Source organism: Heptranchias perlo, chromosome 23, assembly GCF_035084215.1.
Source record: "Heptranchias perlo isolate sHepPer1 chromosome 23, sHepPer1.hap1, whole genome shotgun sequence".
NCBI classification, from domain to species: domain Eukaryota; kingdom Metazoa; phylum Chordata; class Chondrichthyes; order Hexanchiformes; family Hexanchidae; genus Heptranchias; species Heptranchias perlo.
In genome coordinates, this window is record NC_090347.1 from 46,673,461 (window position 1) to 46,689,967 (window position 16,507).

Sequence of the window (16,507 nt, forward strand, 5' to 3'; positions counted from 1 at the left end):
TGTTCTTGAGTTCTGGAGTCCCTCCCTGTCTGAATGATATCCAGATGGACTTCCAGAAGGCATTCAGTAAGGTTCACATAAGACTGTTAATAAAAATGGAGTGCATGGAATTGGAGACAAGCTATTGGCCTGGGTACGGAATTGGTTGGAGGTAGGAGAGTAAGGATAACAGTTATGTACTCAGATTGTCAGGATGTGACTAGTGGTGTCCCCCAGGGATCTGTACTGGTGCCTCAGCTTTTCACTATATTTATAAATGACTTGGATGAAAGAATAGAGAGCTGTATATCTAAGATTGCTGATGACACTAAGTTAGGTGGCACAGTAAATAGTGTAGATGGAAAGCCCCCGAAAGCTTGTGGGATTAAAAATAAAATCGTTGGACTATAACTTGGTGTTGTAAAATTGTTTACAAGTGTAGATGGGAGCAGAGAGTTGCAAAGGGACATTGATAGATTAAGTGAATGGGCAAAACTGTGGCAGATGGAGTTTAAGGGAAGTGTGAGGTCATCCACTGTGGACGTTAGAAAGATAAATCAGAGTATTTTAAAGGTATGTTGATGGGACAGTGCAGAGGGAGCTTTACTCTGGATCTAACCCATGCCGTACCTGCCCTGGGAGTGTTTGATGGGACAGTGCAGAGGGAGATTTACTCTGTATCTAACCCATGCCGTACCTGCCCTGGGAGTGTTTGATGGGACAGTGTAGAGGGAGATTTACTCTGTATCTAACCCGTGCTGTACCTGCCCTGGGAGTGTTTGATGGGACAGTGTAGAGGGAGCTTTGCTCTGTATCGAACCCGTGCCGTACCCGTCCTGGGAGTGTTTGATGGGACAGTGTAGAGGGAGCTTTACTCTGTATCTAACCCGTGCTGTACCTGCCCTGGGAGTGTTTGATGGGACAGTGTAGAGGGAGCTTTACTCTGTATCTATCCCATGCTGTACCCGCCCTGGGAGTGTTTGATGGGACAGTGTAGAGGGAGCTTTACTCTGTATCTATCCCGTGCTGTACCCGCCCTGGGAATGTTTGATGGGACAGTGTGGAGGGAGCTTTACTCTGTATCTAACCCGTGCTGTACCTGCCCTGGGAGTGTTTGATGGGACAGTGTGGAGGGAGCTTTACTCTGTATCTATCCCGTGCTGTACCCGCCCTGGGAGTGTTTGATGGGACAGTGTAGAGGGAGCTTCACTCTGTATCTAACCCGTGCTGTACCTGCCCTGGGAGTGTTTGATGGGACAGTGTAGAGGGAGCTTTACTCTGTATCTAACCCGTGCTGTACCTGCCCTGGGAGTGTTTGATGGGACAGTGTGGAGGGAGCTTTACTCTGTATCTAACCCGTGCTGTACCTGCCCTGGGAGTGTTTGATGGGACAGTGTGGAGGGAGCTTTACTCTGTATCTATCCCGTGCTGTACCTGCCCTGGGAGTGTTTGATGGGACAGTGTAGAGGGAGCTTTACTCTGTATCTAACCCGTGCTGTACCTGCCCTGGGAGTGTTTGATGGGACAGTGTAGAGGGAGCTTTACTCTGTATCTAACCCGTGCTGTACCTGCCCTGGGAGTGTTTGATGGGACAGTGTAGAGGGAGCTTTACTCTGTATCTAACCCGTACTGTACCTGCCCTGGGAGTGTTTGATGGGACAGTGTAGAGGGAGCTTTACTCTGTATCTAACCCGTGCTGTACCTGCCCTGGGAGTGTTTGATGGGACAGTGTAGAGGGAGCTTTACTCTGTATCTAACCCGTGCTGTACCTGCCCTGGGAGTGTTTGATGGGACAGTGTAGAGGGAGCTTTACTCTGTATCTAACCCGTGCTGTACCTGCCCTGGGAGTGTTTGATGGGACAGTGTAGAGGGAGCTTTACTCTGTATCTAACCCGTGCTGTACCTGCCCTGGGAGTGTTTGATGGGACAGTGTAGGGGGAGCTTTACTCTGTATCTATCCCGTGCTGTACCCGCCCTGGGAGTGTTTGATGGGACAGTGTAGAGGGAGCTTTACTCTGTATCTATCCCGTGCTGTACCCGCCCTGGGAGTGTTTGATGGGACAGTGTAGAGGGAGCTTTACTCTGTATCTATCCCGTGCTGTACCCGCCCTGGGAGTGTTTGATGGGACAGTGTGGAGGGAGCTTTACTCTGTATCTAACCCGTGCTGTACCTGCCCTGGGAGTGTTTGATGGGACAGTGTGGAGGGAGCTTTACTCTGTATCTAACCCGTGCTGTACCTGCCCTGGGAGTGTTTGATGGGACAGTGTAGAGGGAGCTTTACTCTGTATCTATCCCGTGCTGTACCCGCCCTGGGAGTGTTTGATGGGACAGTGTGGAGGGAGCTTTACTCTGTATCTATCCCGTGCTGTACCCGCCCTGGGAGTGTTTGATGGGACAGTGTGGAGGGAGCTTTACTCTGTATCTAACCCGTGCTGTACCTGCCCTGGGAGTGTTTGATGGGACAGTGTGGAGGGAGCTTTACTCTGTATCTATCCCGTGCTGTACCCGCCCTGGGAGTATTTGATGGGACAGTGTAGAGGGAGCTTTACTCTGTATCTAACCCGTGCTGTACCTGCCCTGGGAGTGTTTGACGGGACAGTGTGGAGGGAGCTTTACTCTGTATCTATCCCGTGCTGTACCCGCCCTGGGAGTGTTTGATGGGACAGTGTAGAGGGAGCTTTACTCTGTATCTAACCCGTGCTGTACCTGCCCTGGGAGTGTTTGATGGGACAGTGTAGAGGGAGCTTTACTCTGTATCGAACCCGTGCCGTACCCGCCCTGGGAGTGTTTGATGGGACAGTGTGGAGGGAGCTTTACTCTGTATCTATCCCGTGCTGTACCCGCCCTGGGAGTGTTTGATGGGACAGTGTAGAGGGAGCTTTACTCTGTATCTAACCCGTGCTGTACCTGCCCTGGGAGTGTTTGATGGGACAGTGTAGAGGGAGCTTTACTCTGTATCTAACCCGTGCTGTACCTGCCCTGGGAGTGTTTGATGGGACAGTGTAGAGGGAGCTTTACTCTGTATCTAACCCATGCTGTACCTGCCCTGGGAGTGTTTGATGGGACAGTGTGGAGGGAGCTTTACTCTGTATCTAACCTATGCCGTACCTGCCCTGGGAGTGTTTGATGGGACAGTGTAGAGGGAGCTTTACTCTGTATCTAACCCGTGCTGTACCTGCCCTGGGAGTGTTTGATGGGACAGTGTAGAGGGAGCTTTACTCTGTATCTAACCCGTGCTGTACCTGCCCTGGGAGTGTTTGATGGGACAGTGTAGAGGGAGCTTTACTCTGTATCTAACCCGTGCTGTACCTGCCCTGGGAGTGTTTGATGGGACAGTGTAGAGGGAGCTTTACTCTGTATCTAACCCGTGCTGTACCTGCCCTGGGAGTGTTTGATGTGACAGTGTAGAGGGAGCTTTACTCTGTATCTAACCCGTGCTGTACCTGCCCTGGGAGTGTTTGATGGGACAGTGTAGAGGGAGCTTTACTCTGTATCTAACCCGTGCTGTACCCGCCCTGGGAGTGATTGATGGGACAGTGTAGAGGGAGCTTTACTCTGTATCTAACCCGTGCCGTACCCGCCCTGGGAGTGTTTGATGGGACAGTGTGGAGGGAGCTTTACTCTGTATCTATCCCGTGCTGTACCCGCCCTGGGAGTGTTTGATGGGACAGTGTAGAGGGAGCTTTACTCTGTATCTAACCCGTGCTGTACCCGCCCTGGGAGTGTTTGATGGGACAGTGTAGAGGGAGCTTTACTCTGTATCTAACCCGTGCTGTACCTGCCCTGGGAGTGTTTGATGGGACAGTGTAGAGGGAGCTTTACTCTGTATCTAACCCGTGCTGTACCTGCCCTGGGAGTGTTTGATGGGACAGTGTAGAGGGAGCTTTACTCTGTATCTAACCCGTGCTGTACCCGCCCTGGGAGTGTTTGATGGGACAGTGTAGAGGGAGCTTTACTCTGTATCTGACCCGTGCTGTACCTGCCCTGGGAGTGTTTGATGGGACAGTGTAGAGGGAGCTTTACTCTGTATCTAACCCGTGCTGTACCCGCCCTGGGAGTGTTTGATGGGACAGTGTAGAGGGAGCTTTACTCTGTATCTAACCCGTGCTGTACCTGCCCTGGGAGTGTTTGATGGGACAGTGTAGAGGGAGCTTTACTCTGTATCTAACCCGTGCTGTACCTGCCCTGGGAGTGTTTGATGGGACAGTGTAGAGGGAGCTTTACTCTGTATCTAACCCGTGCTGTACCCGCCCTGGGAGTGTTTGATGGGACAGTGTAGAGGGAGCTTTACTCTGTATCTGACCCGTGCTGTACCTGCCCTGGGAGTGTTTGATGGGACAGTGTAGAGGGAGCTTTACTCTGTATCTGACCCGTGCTGTACCTGCCCTGGGAGTGTTTGATGGGACAGTGTAGAGGGAGCTTTACTCTGTATCTAACCTGTGCTGTACCTGCCCTGGGAGTGTTTGATGGGACAGTGTAGAGGGAGCTTTACTCTGTATCTAACCCGTGCTGTACCTGCCCTGGGAGTGTTTGATGGGACAGTGTAGAGGGAGCTTTACTCTGTATCTAACCCGTGCTGTACCTGCCCTGGGAGTGTTTGATGGGACAGTGTAGAGGGAGCTTTACTCTGTATCTAACCCGTGCTGTACCTGCCCTGGGAGTGTTTGATGGGTGGACTGTTCACCAGCACCGATACCCCTCACTCATTGAAAACAATCTCAAAAACAAAACTCTTTCTCGTGCCCTGCAGTGAAGGACCAAATGTTGTTAAATCTAGAAGGGGACCATGGACTCTGACCTGTGTAGAGGGGTCGGTTTCTCCTGATGCTGTAACTGTCCAGTGTGTGGACCCCATGAGGAAAGCAACTTAACGTCATAAGAGAAAAAAAAGTGTGTAATGTGTCTTTAAAAAAGTGGAGAAAAGCAAAGGATGGAATGGAGCGTTGAGGATCTGAGCTGCAAGAGGGCATTGGCGGGGAACAGATGTGGGGACGGTGTAAGATACACAGCAGGAGCCTTTTAAAAACACCTGAAGTAAAGAAAATACTGAATACTGTCAGAAGGAGCAGGAAAAGGACCATGAGTGGGAAACTGGCAGAGGAAGAAACGTTGGGACAGACACCACCAGGGCAGTCTGGGGAGCCAAGAGCAGCAGGGAGAAGTAAAAGTTAAAATATTAAGACACAGGACTGAAGACTGAACTGAAGGCACCAAAACCAACCCGGGGGGAGGAGCACCACCTAGTGTCAGGATCAATAGATGGAGTCTGGAGAGTGATAAAAATGGGCATGATAGCAGGGTGTGCAAAATGATGTCATGGAGTATAGTGGGGACGTATCATTGTGGTATCGCACTGAACCATAATCTGGCTGACAGCACTGATGCCACCAAAGGACGGGTAACTCTTGAATCAAAGAATGTTCCAGCACAGAAACAGGATATTTCCCAAATCTGTACCAATGTTTTTCTTCATGAGCCACCCGTACCCTTTAATATCCCACCCAGTCTAACCCCACTCTCCTGCTCACTCCCCATACCCTTTAATATCCCGCCCAGTCTAATCCCACTCTCCCCTCACTCCCCACACCCTTTAATATCCCACCCAGTCTAATCCCACTCTCCTGCTCACTCCCCATACCCTTTAATATCCCACCCAGTCTAACCCCACTCTCCCCTCACTCCCCACACCCTTTAATATCCCACCCAGTCTAACCCCACTCTCCTGCTCACTCCCCACAACCTTTAATATCCCACCCAGTCTAATCCCACTCTCCTGCTCACTCCCCATACCCTTTAATATCCCACCCAGTCTAATCCCACTCTCCTGCTCACTCCCCATACCCTTTAATATCCCACCCTGTCTAATCCCACTCTCCTGCTCACTCCCCACAACCTTTAATATCCCACCCAGTCTAACCCCACTCTCCTGCTCACTCCCCACAACCTTTAATATCCCACCCAGTCTAATCCCACTCTCCTGCTCACTCCCCATACCCTTTAATATCCCACCCAGTCTAATCCCACTCTCCTGCTCACTCCCCATACCCTTTAATATCCCACCCTGTCTAATCCCACTCTCCCCTCACTCCCCACAACCTTTAATATCCCACCCAGTCTAATCCCACTCTCCTGCTCACTCCCCACACCCTTTAATATCCCACCCAGTCTAATCCCACTCTCCTGCTCACTCCCCATACCCTTTAATATCCCACCCAGTCTAACCCCACTCTCCCCTCACTCCCCACACCCTTTAATATCCCACCCAGTCTAACCCCACTCTCCCCTCACTCCCCACACACTTTAATATCCCACCCAGTCTAATCCCACTCTCCCCTCACTCCCCACACCCTTTAATATCCCACCCAGTCTAATCCCACTCTCCCCTCACTCCCCACACCCTTTAATATCCCACCCAGTCTAATCCCACTCTCCTGCTCACTCCCCACACCCTTTAATATCCCACCCAGTCTAATCCCACTCTCCCCTCACTCCCCACACCCTTTAATATCCCACCCAGTCTAATCCCACTCTCCCCTCACTCCCCACACCCTTTAATATCCCACCCAGTCTAACCCCACTCTCCCCTCATTCCCCATACCCTTTAATATCCCACCCAGTCTAACCCCACTCTCCCGCTCACTCCCCACACTCTAACACCCAACCCACTCTGAACTCCCTCTCCTCGATCTCCATGCCCTTCAACACCCTACCTAGTCTAATCCCACTCTCCTGCTGGCTCCCCGTAGCCTTTTACACCCCACCCAATTGAAATCCCCTCTTCTGCTCACTCCCCATACCCTTTAATGTTACTCTTTACTAAGCAACTTTTCAATTCTCTTTCCTGGAGTCTCTTTGTAACTAAGTCCTCGTCCCTGGTAACGTCCCAATGAATCTACACTACCTACTCGCAGGTGAGGCAGGAGTCCGAGAGGCGAGGACAGTATAAAAGGAGAGACCGAGAGCGGGAGGAGAGTCTGAGAGGTGAACGCAGTGTAACTCTAAGGCAAGTCATGGCAGCAGAGCTCGCACCCGTGATATGCTCCTCCTACACTTCGTGGGAAGTCATGGACACTACCAGTGTCCCCGGTGACCATGTGTGCAGGAGGTGTGTCCAGCTGCAGCTACTGACAAACCGCATTTTGGAGCTGGAGCTGCGGGTGGATTCACTGTGGAACATCCGCGATGCTGAGACTATCGTGGATAGCACGTTCAGTGAGGTGGTCACACCGCAGGTAAAGATTACGCAGGCAGAAAGGAAATGGATGACCGCCAGGCAGAGTAAAAAGACCAGGCAGGTAGAGCAGGAGTCCCCTGGGGCCGTCTCCCTCTCAAACAGATATTCTGCTTTGGATACTGTTGGGGGAGATGGCTTATCAGGGGAATGCAGCAAGAGCCAGGTTCGGGGCACCACAGGTGGCTCTGCTGCACAGGAGGGGAGGAAGAAGAGTGGCAGGGCTATAGTGATAGGGGATTCAATTGTAAGGGGAACAGATAGGCATTTCTGCAGCCGCAAACGTGACTCCAGGATGGTATGTTGCCTCCCTGGTGCTAGGGTCAAGGACGTCACGGAGCGGCTGCAGGACATTCTGGAGGGGGAGGGTGAACAGCCAGTAGTCGTGGTCCATATCGGTACCAACGACATAGGTAAAAAAAGGGATGAGGTCCTGCAAGGTGAATTTAAGGAGTTAGGAGATAAATTAAAAAGCAGGACCTCAAAGGTAGTGATCTCAGGATTACTACCGGTGCCACGTGCTAGTGAGTATAGGAACAGGAGAATAGACAGGATGAATGCGTGGCTGCAGGGATGGTGTAGGAGGGAGGGATTTAGATTCCTGGGATATTGGGACCGGTTCTGGGGAAGGTGGGACCTGTACAAGCGGGACGGGTTACACCCGAGCAGGACCGGGACCAATGTCCTCGCGGGGGTGTTTGCTAGTGCTGTTGGGGAAGGTTTAAACTAGAGTGGCAGGGGGATGGGAACCTGAGCGGAGAGTCAGAAGGGAGTAAAGTTAAGAGCAGCAAGAGAGGGGAAGACCCAGGGGAAATTTACAATACAAATAGTACAAACAGTTGTTCAAGAACAAGTGAAAGGGAAAAGCGTAGAGCAGCAGAAAGAAAGTGTACTTTAGACACTACAGATAAAGTGAAAACTAGAAGGCGTAAGGCGATTAACCCAGCATCAAAGCTGAAGGTCAGGCTAGGGTGTGTGGCCCAACTAAGAGTTCTATATACAAATGCACGGAGTATAAGGAATAAATTAAATGAACTACAGGTTCAAATTCAAATTGGAGGGTATGACATGATAGCTATTACTGAGACATGGCTGCAGGATGGTCAGGATTGGGAACTAATTATACTGGGTTATAAGGTCTACAGGAGAGATAGGGAAAATGGAAGAGAGGGAGGAGTAGCCTTAGTGAAATCATTTCAATGATAAAGGAGGATATAACGAGAGGTAAGCAGCCAACAGAGACCTTATGGGTTGAATTGAGAAATAGGAAAGGATCTAAGACTATAGTGGGAGTTGTGTATAGGACTCCTGGCAGCAGCTCTGAAGTGCTAGATTGTATAAATGCAGAGATTAGACAAGTGTGTAACAAAGGCATAGTGGTCTTAATGGGGGACTTTAACCTTCACATAGATTGGGAAAAGCAGACTAGCAACTGTCAGAAAGGTAGTGAATTTCTTGAGTGTGTCCGGGATAGTTTTCTACAGCAGTATGTCCCAGAGGCAACAAGGGGGCAAGCCATACTAGATTTAGTAATGAGTAATGAACCAGATTTAGTTAACATGGGTAAGATGGGTATAGAGGGATATGGGCCAAGTGCAGGAAATTGGGACTAGCTTAGTGGTATAAACTGGGCGACATGGACATGTTGGGCCGAAGGGCCTGTTTCCATGTTGTAACTTCTATGATTCTATAACAGCTTAACTGTGCGTGAACATCTATCCAATAGTGATCATAACATGATCGAGTTCAAGATAATGTTTGAAAGGGAAAAAAGTGAATCAGCTGCTAAGATTCTAGATTTGGGCAAGGCCGACTTCAATGGGATGAGACAGAGACTGTCCACAGTAACTGGGCAAATCTGTTAATGGGTAAAACGATTGATGATCAGTGGGAAATATTTAAAGAAACATTTAATGTGATACAGAATCGGTTTATACCCCTGAAGGGCAAGAACTCTACTTGCCGAAAAAAACAACCATGGACAACTAAAGAGGTAAGGGACAGTATAAGACATAAGGAAAGGGCATACAAAAAGGCAAAAAATGGCACAGATCCTGGCGAATGGGAAAGATACAAAGATCAACAAAGGGTCACAAAAAGAGAGTATGAAAAGAAACTTGCAAGGGTTATCAAAACCAATACGAAGAACTTTTATAGTTATATTAGGAAAAAGAGGGTGGTCAGGAGCAGTGTTGGCCCCTTAAAAACTGAAAGTGGGGATATTGTCATTGACAATGGGGAAATGGCGGACATGTTGAATAATTACTTTGCGTCAGTATTTACAGTAGAAAAAGAGGATAGCATGCCGGAAATCCCAAGAAAACTTATATTGAATCGGGGACAGGGACTCGATAAAATTAACATAAGTAAAGCAACAGCAATGAAAAAAATAAAAGCACTAAAGAGTGACAAATCCCCAGGACCAGATGGTTTCCATCCCAGGGTTTTAAAGGAAGTAGGTGAGCACATTGCAGATGCCCTAACTATAATCTTTCAAAGTTCTCTAGATTCAGGAACTGTCCCTCGAGATTGGAAAATTGCACATGGTCACTCCGCTTTTTAAGAAAGGAGAGGGGGAAACCAGGGAATTATAGACCAGTTAGCCTAACATCTGTTGTGGGGAAAATGCTGGAGCCGATAATTAAGGATAGGATGACTGAACACCTCGAGAATTTTCAGTTAATCAGAGAGAGCCAGCATGGATTTGTGAAAGGTAGGTCGTGCCTGACAAACCTGATTGAAATTTTTGAAGAGGTGACTAAAGTAGTGGACAGGGGAATGTCAATGGATGTTATTTATATGGACTTCCAGAAGGCATTTGATAAAGTCCCACATAAGAGACTGTTAGCTAAGTTAGAAGCCCATGGAATTGAGGGAAAAGTACAGACTTGGTTAGGAAATTGGCTGAGCGAAAGGCGACAGAGAGTAGGGATAATGGGTAGGTACTCACATTGGCAGGATGTGACTAGTGGAGTCCCGCAGGGATCTGTCTTGGGGCCTCAATTATTCACAATATTTATTAACGACTTAGATGAAGGCATAGAAAGTCTTATATCTAAGTTTGCCGATGACACAAAGATTGGTGGCATTGTAAGCAGTGTAGATGAAAACACAAAATTACAAAGGGATATTGATAGATTAGGTGAATGGGCAAAATTGTGGCAAATGGAATTCAATGTAGACAAATGTGAGGTCATCCACTTTGGATCAAAAAAGGATAGAACAGGGTACTTTCTAAATGGCAAAAAGTTAAAAACTTTGGATGTCCAAAGGGACTTAGGGGTTCAGGTACATAGATCATTGAAGTGTCATGAACAGGTGCAGAAAATAATCAATAAGGCTAATGGAACTTTATATCTAGAGGACTAGAGTACAAGGGGGCAGAAGTTATGCTGCAGCTATACAATACCCTGGTTAGACCGCACCTGGAGTACTGTGAGCAGTTCTGGGCACCGCACCTTCGGAAGGACATATTGGCCTTGGAGGGAGTGCAGCGTAGGTTTACTAGAATGATACCTGGACTTCAAGGGTTAAGTTACGAGGAGAGATTACACAAATTGGGGTTGTATTCTCTATAGTTTAGAAGGTTAAGGGGTGATCTGATCGAAGTTTATAAGATATTAAGGGGAACGGATAGGGTGGATAGAGAGAAACTATTTCCGCTGGTTGGGGATTCTAGGAGTAGGGGGCACAGTCTAAAAATTAGAGCCAGACCTTTCAGGAGTGAGATTAGAAAACATTTCTACACACAAAGGGTGGTAGAAGTTTGGAACTCTCTTCCGCAAACGGCAATTGATACTAGCTCAACTGCTAATTTTAAATCTGAGACAGATAGCTTTTTGGCAATCAAAGGAATTAAGGAATATGGGCCAAAGGCAGGTATATGGAGTTAGATCACAGATCAGCCATGATCTTATCAAATGGCAGAGCAGGCACGAGGGGCTGAATGGCCTACTCCTGTTCCTATGTTCCGAAGTAGCTCAGTAAAGTCCGCATGAAACAGCTTTTTTGGAATGTAAACATACCCAGTACCTGGACGCCTAAATTATTCAGCTAAACCCCAAAGGAACTATGGAATGGGCAGGGGGAGGGAACAGGACAGAGAACCGAAAATGGGCAAGAACTCACTCCATTCCTTTATCTTCAAAAGCTGTAATCTTTTCATAAACTTCTGTACTGAGTGAGAATGTGTATGCAAGAGTAAAACTGAGAGTGTGAGTGTGAGTGTGAGTGTGGGAGAGTGTGCACAGATTTGCGACTGGATCAAGTCCAGCTGTTCTTTACCAGGCAGCCCCCCCCCCGAAGATACCATTGTCGCAGTGATACTGAGCCCCATGGGTACAGGCCGGGGCCGCACCAGGCTTGAGCCCAGTTTCTACAGAATTAGCTAATGGGCAGAAACAACAACTAACATCAGTGCTCTGGCTCCAGGGGAAGGGAGAGAGTCCATTGGGATCCAACACTGGGACAGAGCCAGTCCTAGGGCAGAGGTCGTGATCCATCGCCAAGTGAGAACGCAGAGACGGTGTAGCGGAAGGGAGACTGGGCAATCTATGCAGCAAGTCTGGATGTAGAGAGCCACAGGGCACGCAGCTGAAGTGACTGAAATGGAATCTGTTCCATTCCCAGCACCAACATTACTCAGCCCACAGGCTACTGTGTAACAGTGCACCGGGTACAGCGGGCCCCAGAGCAGACTGAGCTCCAGCTGGAGGAAGTCAGTGGTCCTCTCAGCCAGTGAGTCGAGTGGTAACGCAGCTTGTAATGGGCCAGAAGGTTCCAGGCTTCATTTCCACTTGCTGCAGGTAATTAATCTCAGGCTAGGTAACGATGGGGTCACTATTACAGGCCCCAGTAGCCTATCAACACTCACTGTCAGGGCTCACACAGCAAGAATGGGCAATGGGATGAGGTACCGAGGGCCTGCCAGCACCCCCCCCCACAGAGACAGCACCTTCAGGGAGGTGGGGGAGGGCTGCTACTTTGACAGAAACAAGAGTTTATCACTGGGGAACTCGAGCTGTGATTCAGCCTACAGCTAGTCAGAGCGACCAAGAACCACCAATACCGTTGTGTACAAAAACATTTTAATTTGCAATTACTGCAGAGAATTCAAAACCGTAGAAGATCATTTACATACAAGCCCAGGCTGGCAGTGCAGGTTCAAATTAGCTCCAGCGAGCACTACACGAGTTCCAATCCTGGTCCAATTCAGGATCCATGGAGTGTTCCTTCTTGGACGATAGCTTTTGCAAGATTGCGAGTGAAAGCCAATCGAAGGAGGCCCAGTTTCGTAGACTCCACCTCGTCCTCACCCTAGAACACATCAAAACAAGACTCAAATCATCAGCTGGAGGGAGGTCACAGCAACGGGTCAGAATTAGGGTTCAATTAGGAGGAAGGATTACACTGACCAGGGTTGTATCCCCTTGAATATAGGTGAAAGAGGGTGATCGAATTGAGGTGATAAAGATGATTAAAGGATTTGATAGGGTGGAGAGAGATTTCCTCTGGTGAGAGAGTCCAGAACGAAGGGGACAACCTTAAAATTAGAGCTTGGCCATTCAGGGGTGATGTCAGGAAGCATTTCTTCACACAAAGGGTGGTGAAAATCTGGAACTCTCTCCCCCAAAAAGCTGTTGAGGCTGGGGATCAATTGGAGGTTTCAAAAGAGAGTAAGAGAGATTTTTGTTGGGTACGGGTATTAAGGGATATGGAACCAAGGCGGGTAAAGATACAGATCAGCCATGGTGCTGATCAATGGCGAATCAGGCTCAAGAGGCTGAGTGGTCTCCTCCTGTTATGTCCCGATGAGGATTCCCTCACTGACACCTCCATTACAGACAGGTTGTGTTAGCCACTGGGACACAGTGCATTGTCCAGATCGAACAGAGTCGCCTCTTACCCCCGCAGCTCTTGAATTCGTTTCATTCTCCACCTGCACTGCCATCACATCCTCCAGGCAGTGCATGAGTACATACGTTTGGTCTGTGGAGAAGATCACCTGACCAAGAGAAACAAAGCAGTGAGCAAACAGGCTCGCAGTGCAAAACACGCCAACCTGCTCCAGACAGGGAGACGGGACCTCGTCCTGCAACATTCACGCTCCTGGGAGCCAGGATTATAACCAGAGCTCCTCAACACAGGCTCAAGTTATAATCCCAACCTCAGATCAGATCAGTCAATAACCCTCGCAGAGCTCAGTGCATTACAACTAAGGATAAATCAAGTCATCTGAAGGAATGATATAACTTTACACTAATACCAGGCTTTCAACTTTCTCCTGTCCTCATCAATGTGAAGGATGTCACTGCTGGGAATGGGACCGGGCCCACTAACACCAAACACTCCCAGACACAGACCGGGCCCATTAACACCAAACACTCCCAGACACAGACCGGGCCCATTAACACCAAACACTCCCAGACACAGACCGGGCCCACTAACACCAAACACTCCCAGACACAGACCGGGCCCACTAAACACCAAACACTCCCAGACACAGACCGGGCCCACTAACACCAAACACTCCCAGACACAGACCGGGCCCACTAACACCAAACACTCCCAGACACAGACCGGGCCCACTAAACACCAAACACTCCCAGACACAGACCGGGCCCACTAACACCAAATACTCCCAGACACAGACCGGGCCCACTAAACACCAAACACTCCCAGACACAGACCGGGCCCATTAACACCAAACACTCCCAGACACAGACCGGGCCCATTAACACCAAACACTCCCAGACACAGACCGGGCCCATTAACACCAAACACTCCCAGACACAGACCGGGCCCACTAAACACCAAACACTCCCAGACACAGACCGGGCCCATTAACACCAAACACTCCCAGACACAGACCGGGCCCACTAACACCAAACACTCCCAGACACAGACCGGGCCCACTAAACACCAAACACTCCCAGACACAGACCGGGCCCATTAACACCAAACACTCCCAGACACAGACCGGGCCCATTAACACCAAACACTCCCAGACACAGACCGGGCCCACTAAACACCAAACACTCCCAGACACAGACCGGGCCCACTAACACCAAACACTCCCAGACACAGACCAGGCCCATTAACACCAAACACTCCCAGACACAGACCGGGCCCACTAAACACCAAACACTCCCAGACACAGACCGGGCCCACTAACACCAAACACTCCCAGACACAGACCGGGCCCACTAACACCAAACACTCCCAGACACAGACCAGGCCCATTAACACCAAACACTCCCAGACACAGACCGGGCCCACTAACACCAAACACTCCCAGACACAGACCGGGCCCACTAACACCAAACACTCCCAGACACAGACCGGGCCCATTAACACCAAACACTCCCAGACACAGACCGGGCCCACTAACACCAAACACTCCCAGACACAGACCGGGCCCACTAACACCAAACACTCCCAGACACAGACCGGGCCCATTAACACCAAACACTCCCAGACACAGACCGGGCCCACTAACACCAAACACTCCCAGACACAGACCAGGCCCATTAACACCAAACACTCCCAGACACAGACCGGGCCCACTAACACCAAATACTCCCAGACACAGACCGGGCCCATTAACACCAAACACTCCCAGACACAGACCGGGCCCACTAACACCAAATACTCCCAGACACAGACCGGGCCCACTAACACCAAACACTCCCAGACACAGACCGGGCCCATTAACACCAAACACTCCCAGACACAGACCGGGCCCACTAAACACCAAACACTCCCAGACACAGACCGGGCCCATTAACACCAAACACTCCCAGACACAGACCGGGCCCACTAACACCAAACACTCCCAGACACAGACCGGGCCCACTAAACACCAAACACTCCCAGACACAGACCGGGCCCATTAACACCAAACACTCCCAGACACAGACCGGGCCCATTAACACCAAACACTCCCAGACACAGACCGGGCCCACTAAACACCAAACACTCCCAGACACAGACCGGGCCCACTAACACCAAACACTCCCAGACACAGACCAGGCCCATTAACACCAAACACTCCCAGACACAGACCGGGCCCACTAAACACCAAACACTCCCAGACACAGACCGGGCCCACTAACACCAAACACTCCCAGACACAGACCGGGCCCACTAACACCAAACACTCCCAGACACAGACCAGGCCCATTAACACCAAACACTCCCAGACACAGACCGGGCCCACTAACACCAAACACTCCCAGACACAGACCGGGCCCACTAACACCAAACACTCCCAGACACAGACCGGGCCCATTAACACCAAACACTCCCAGACACAGACCGGGCCCACTAACACCAAACACTCCCAGACACAGACCGGGCCCACTAACACCAAACACTCCCAGACACAGACCGGGCCCATTAACACCAAACACTCCCAGACACAGACCGGGCCCACTAACACCAAACACTCCCAGACACAGACCAGGCCCATTAACACCAAACACTCCCAGACACAGACCGGGCCCACTAACACCAAATACTCCCAGACACAGACCGGGCCCATTAACACCAAACACTCCCAGACACAGACCGGGCCCACTAACACCAAATACTCCCAGACACAGACCGGGCCCACTAACACCAAACACTCCCAGACACAGACCGGGCCCACTAACACCAAACACTCCCAGACACAGACCGGGCCCATTAACACCAAACACTCCCAGACACAGACCGGGCCCACTAACACCAAACACTCCCAGACACAGACCGGGCCCATTAACACCAAACACTCCCAGACACAGACCGGGCCCATTAACACCAAACACTCCCAGACACAGACCGGGCCCACTAACACCAAACACTCCCAGACACAGACCGGGCCCACTAACACCAAACACTCCCAGACACAGACCGGGCCCACTAACACCAAACACTCCCAGACACAGACCGGGCCCATTAACACCAAACACTCCCAGACACAGACCGGGCCCACTAACACCAAACACTCCCAGACACAGACCGGGCCCACTAAACACCAAACACTCCCAGACACAGACCGGGCCCATTAACACCAAACACTCCCAGACACAGACCGGGCCCACTAACACCAAACACTCCCAGACACAGACCGGGCCCATTAACACCAAACACTCCCAGACACAGACCGGGCCCACTAACACCAAACACTCCCAGACACAGACCGGGCCCACTAAACACCAAACACTCCCAGACACAGACCGGGCCCACGAACACCAAACACTCCCAGACACAGACCGGGCCCACGAACACCAAACACTCCCAGACACAGACCGGGC

General features: G+C 50.2%; 1 protein-coding gene across 1 annotated transcript in view; it reads right to left on the reverse strand.

Annotated features, from left to right (window-relative positions):
- Positions 1 to 12,281: 12,281 nt before the first annotated feature.
- Positions 12,282 to 16,507, reverse strand: part of nup85 (nucleoporin 85) — a 75,138-nt gene continuing 70,912 nt past the window's right edge. The window contains exons 19-20 of the mRNA XM_068004459.1: positions 13,117 to 13,215; positions 12,282 to 12,527 (exon numbers count right to left, since the gene is read on the reverse strand). Coding sequence (XP_067860560.1) covers positions 12,423 to 12,527; positions 13,117 to 13,215 — 204 coding nt within the window. The 3' untranslated portion in view covers positions 12,282 to 12,422. The remainder of the gene's footprint in view (positions 12,528 to 13,116; positions 13,216 to 16,507) is intronic.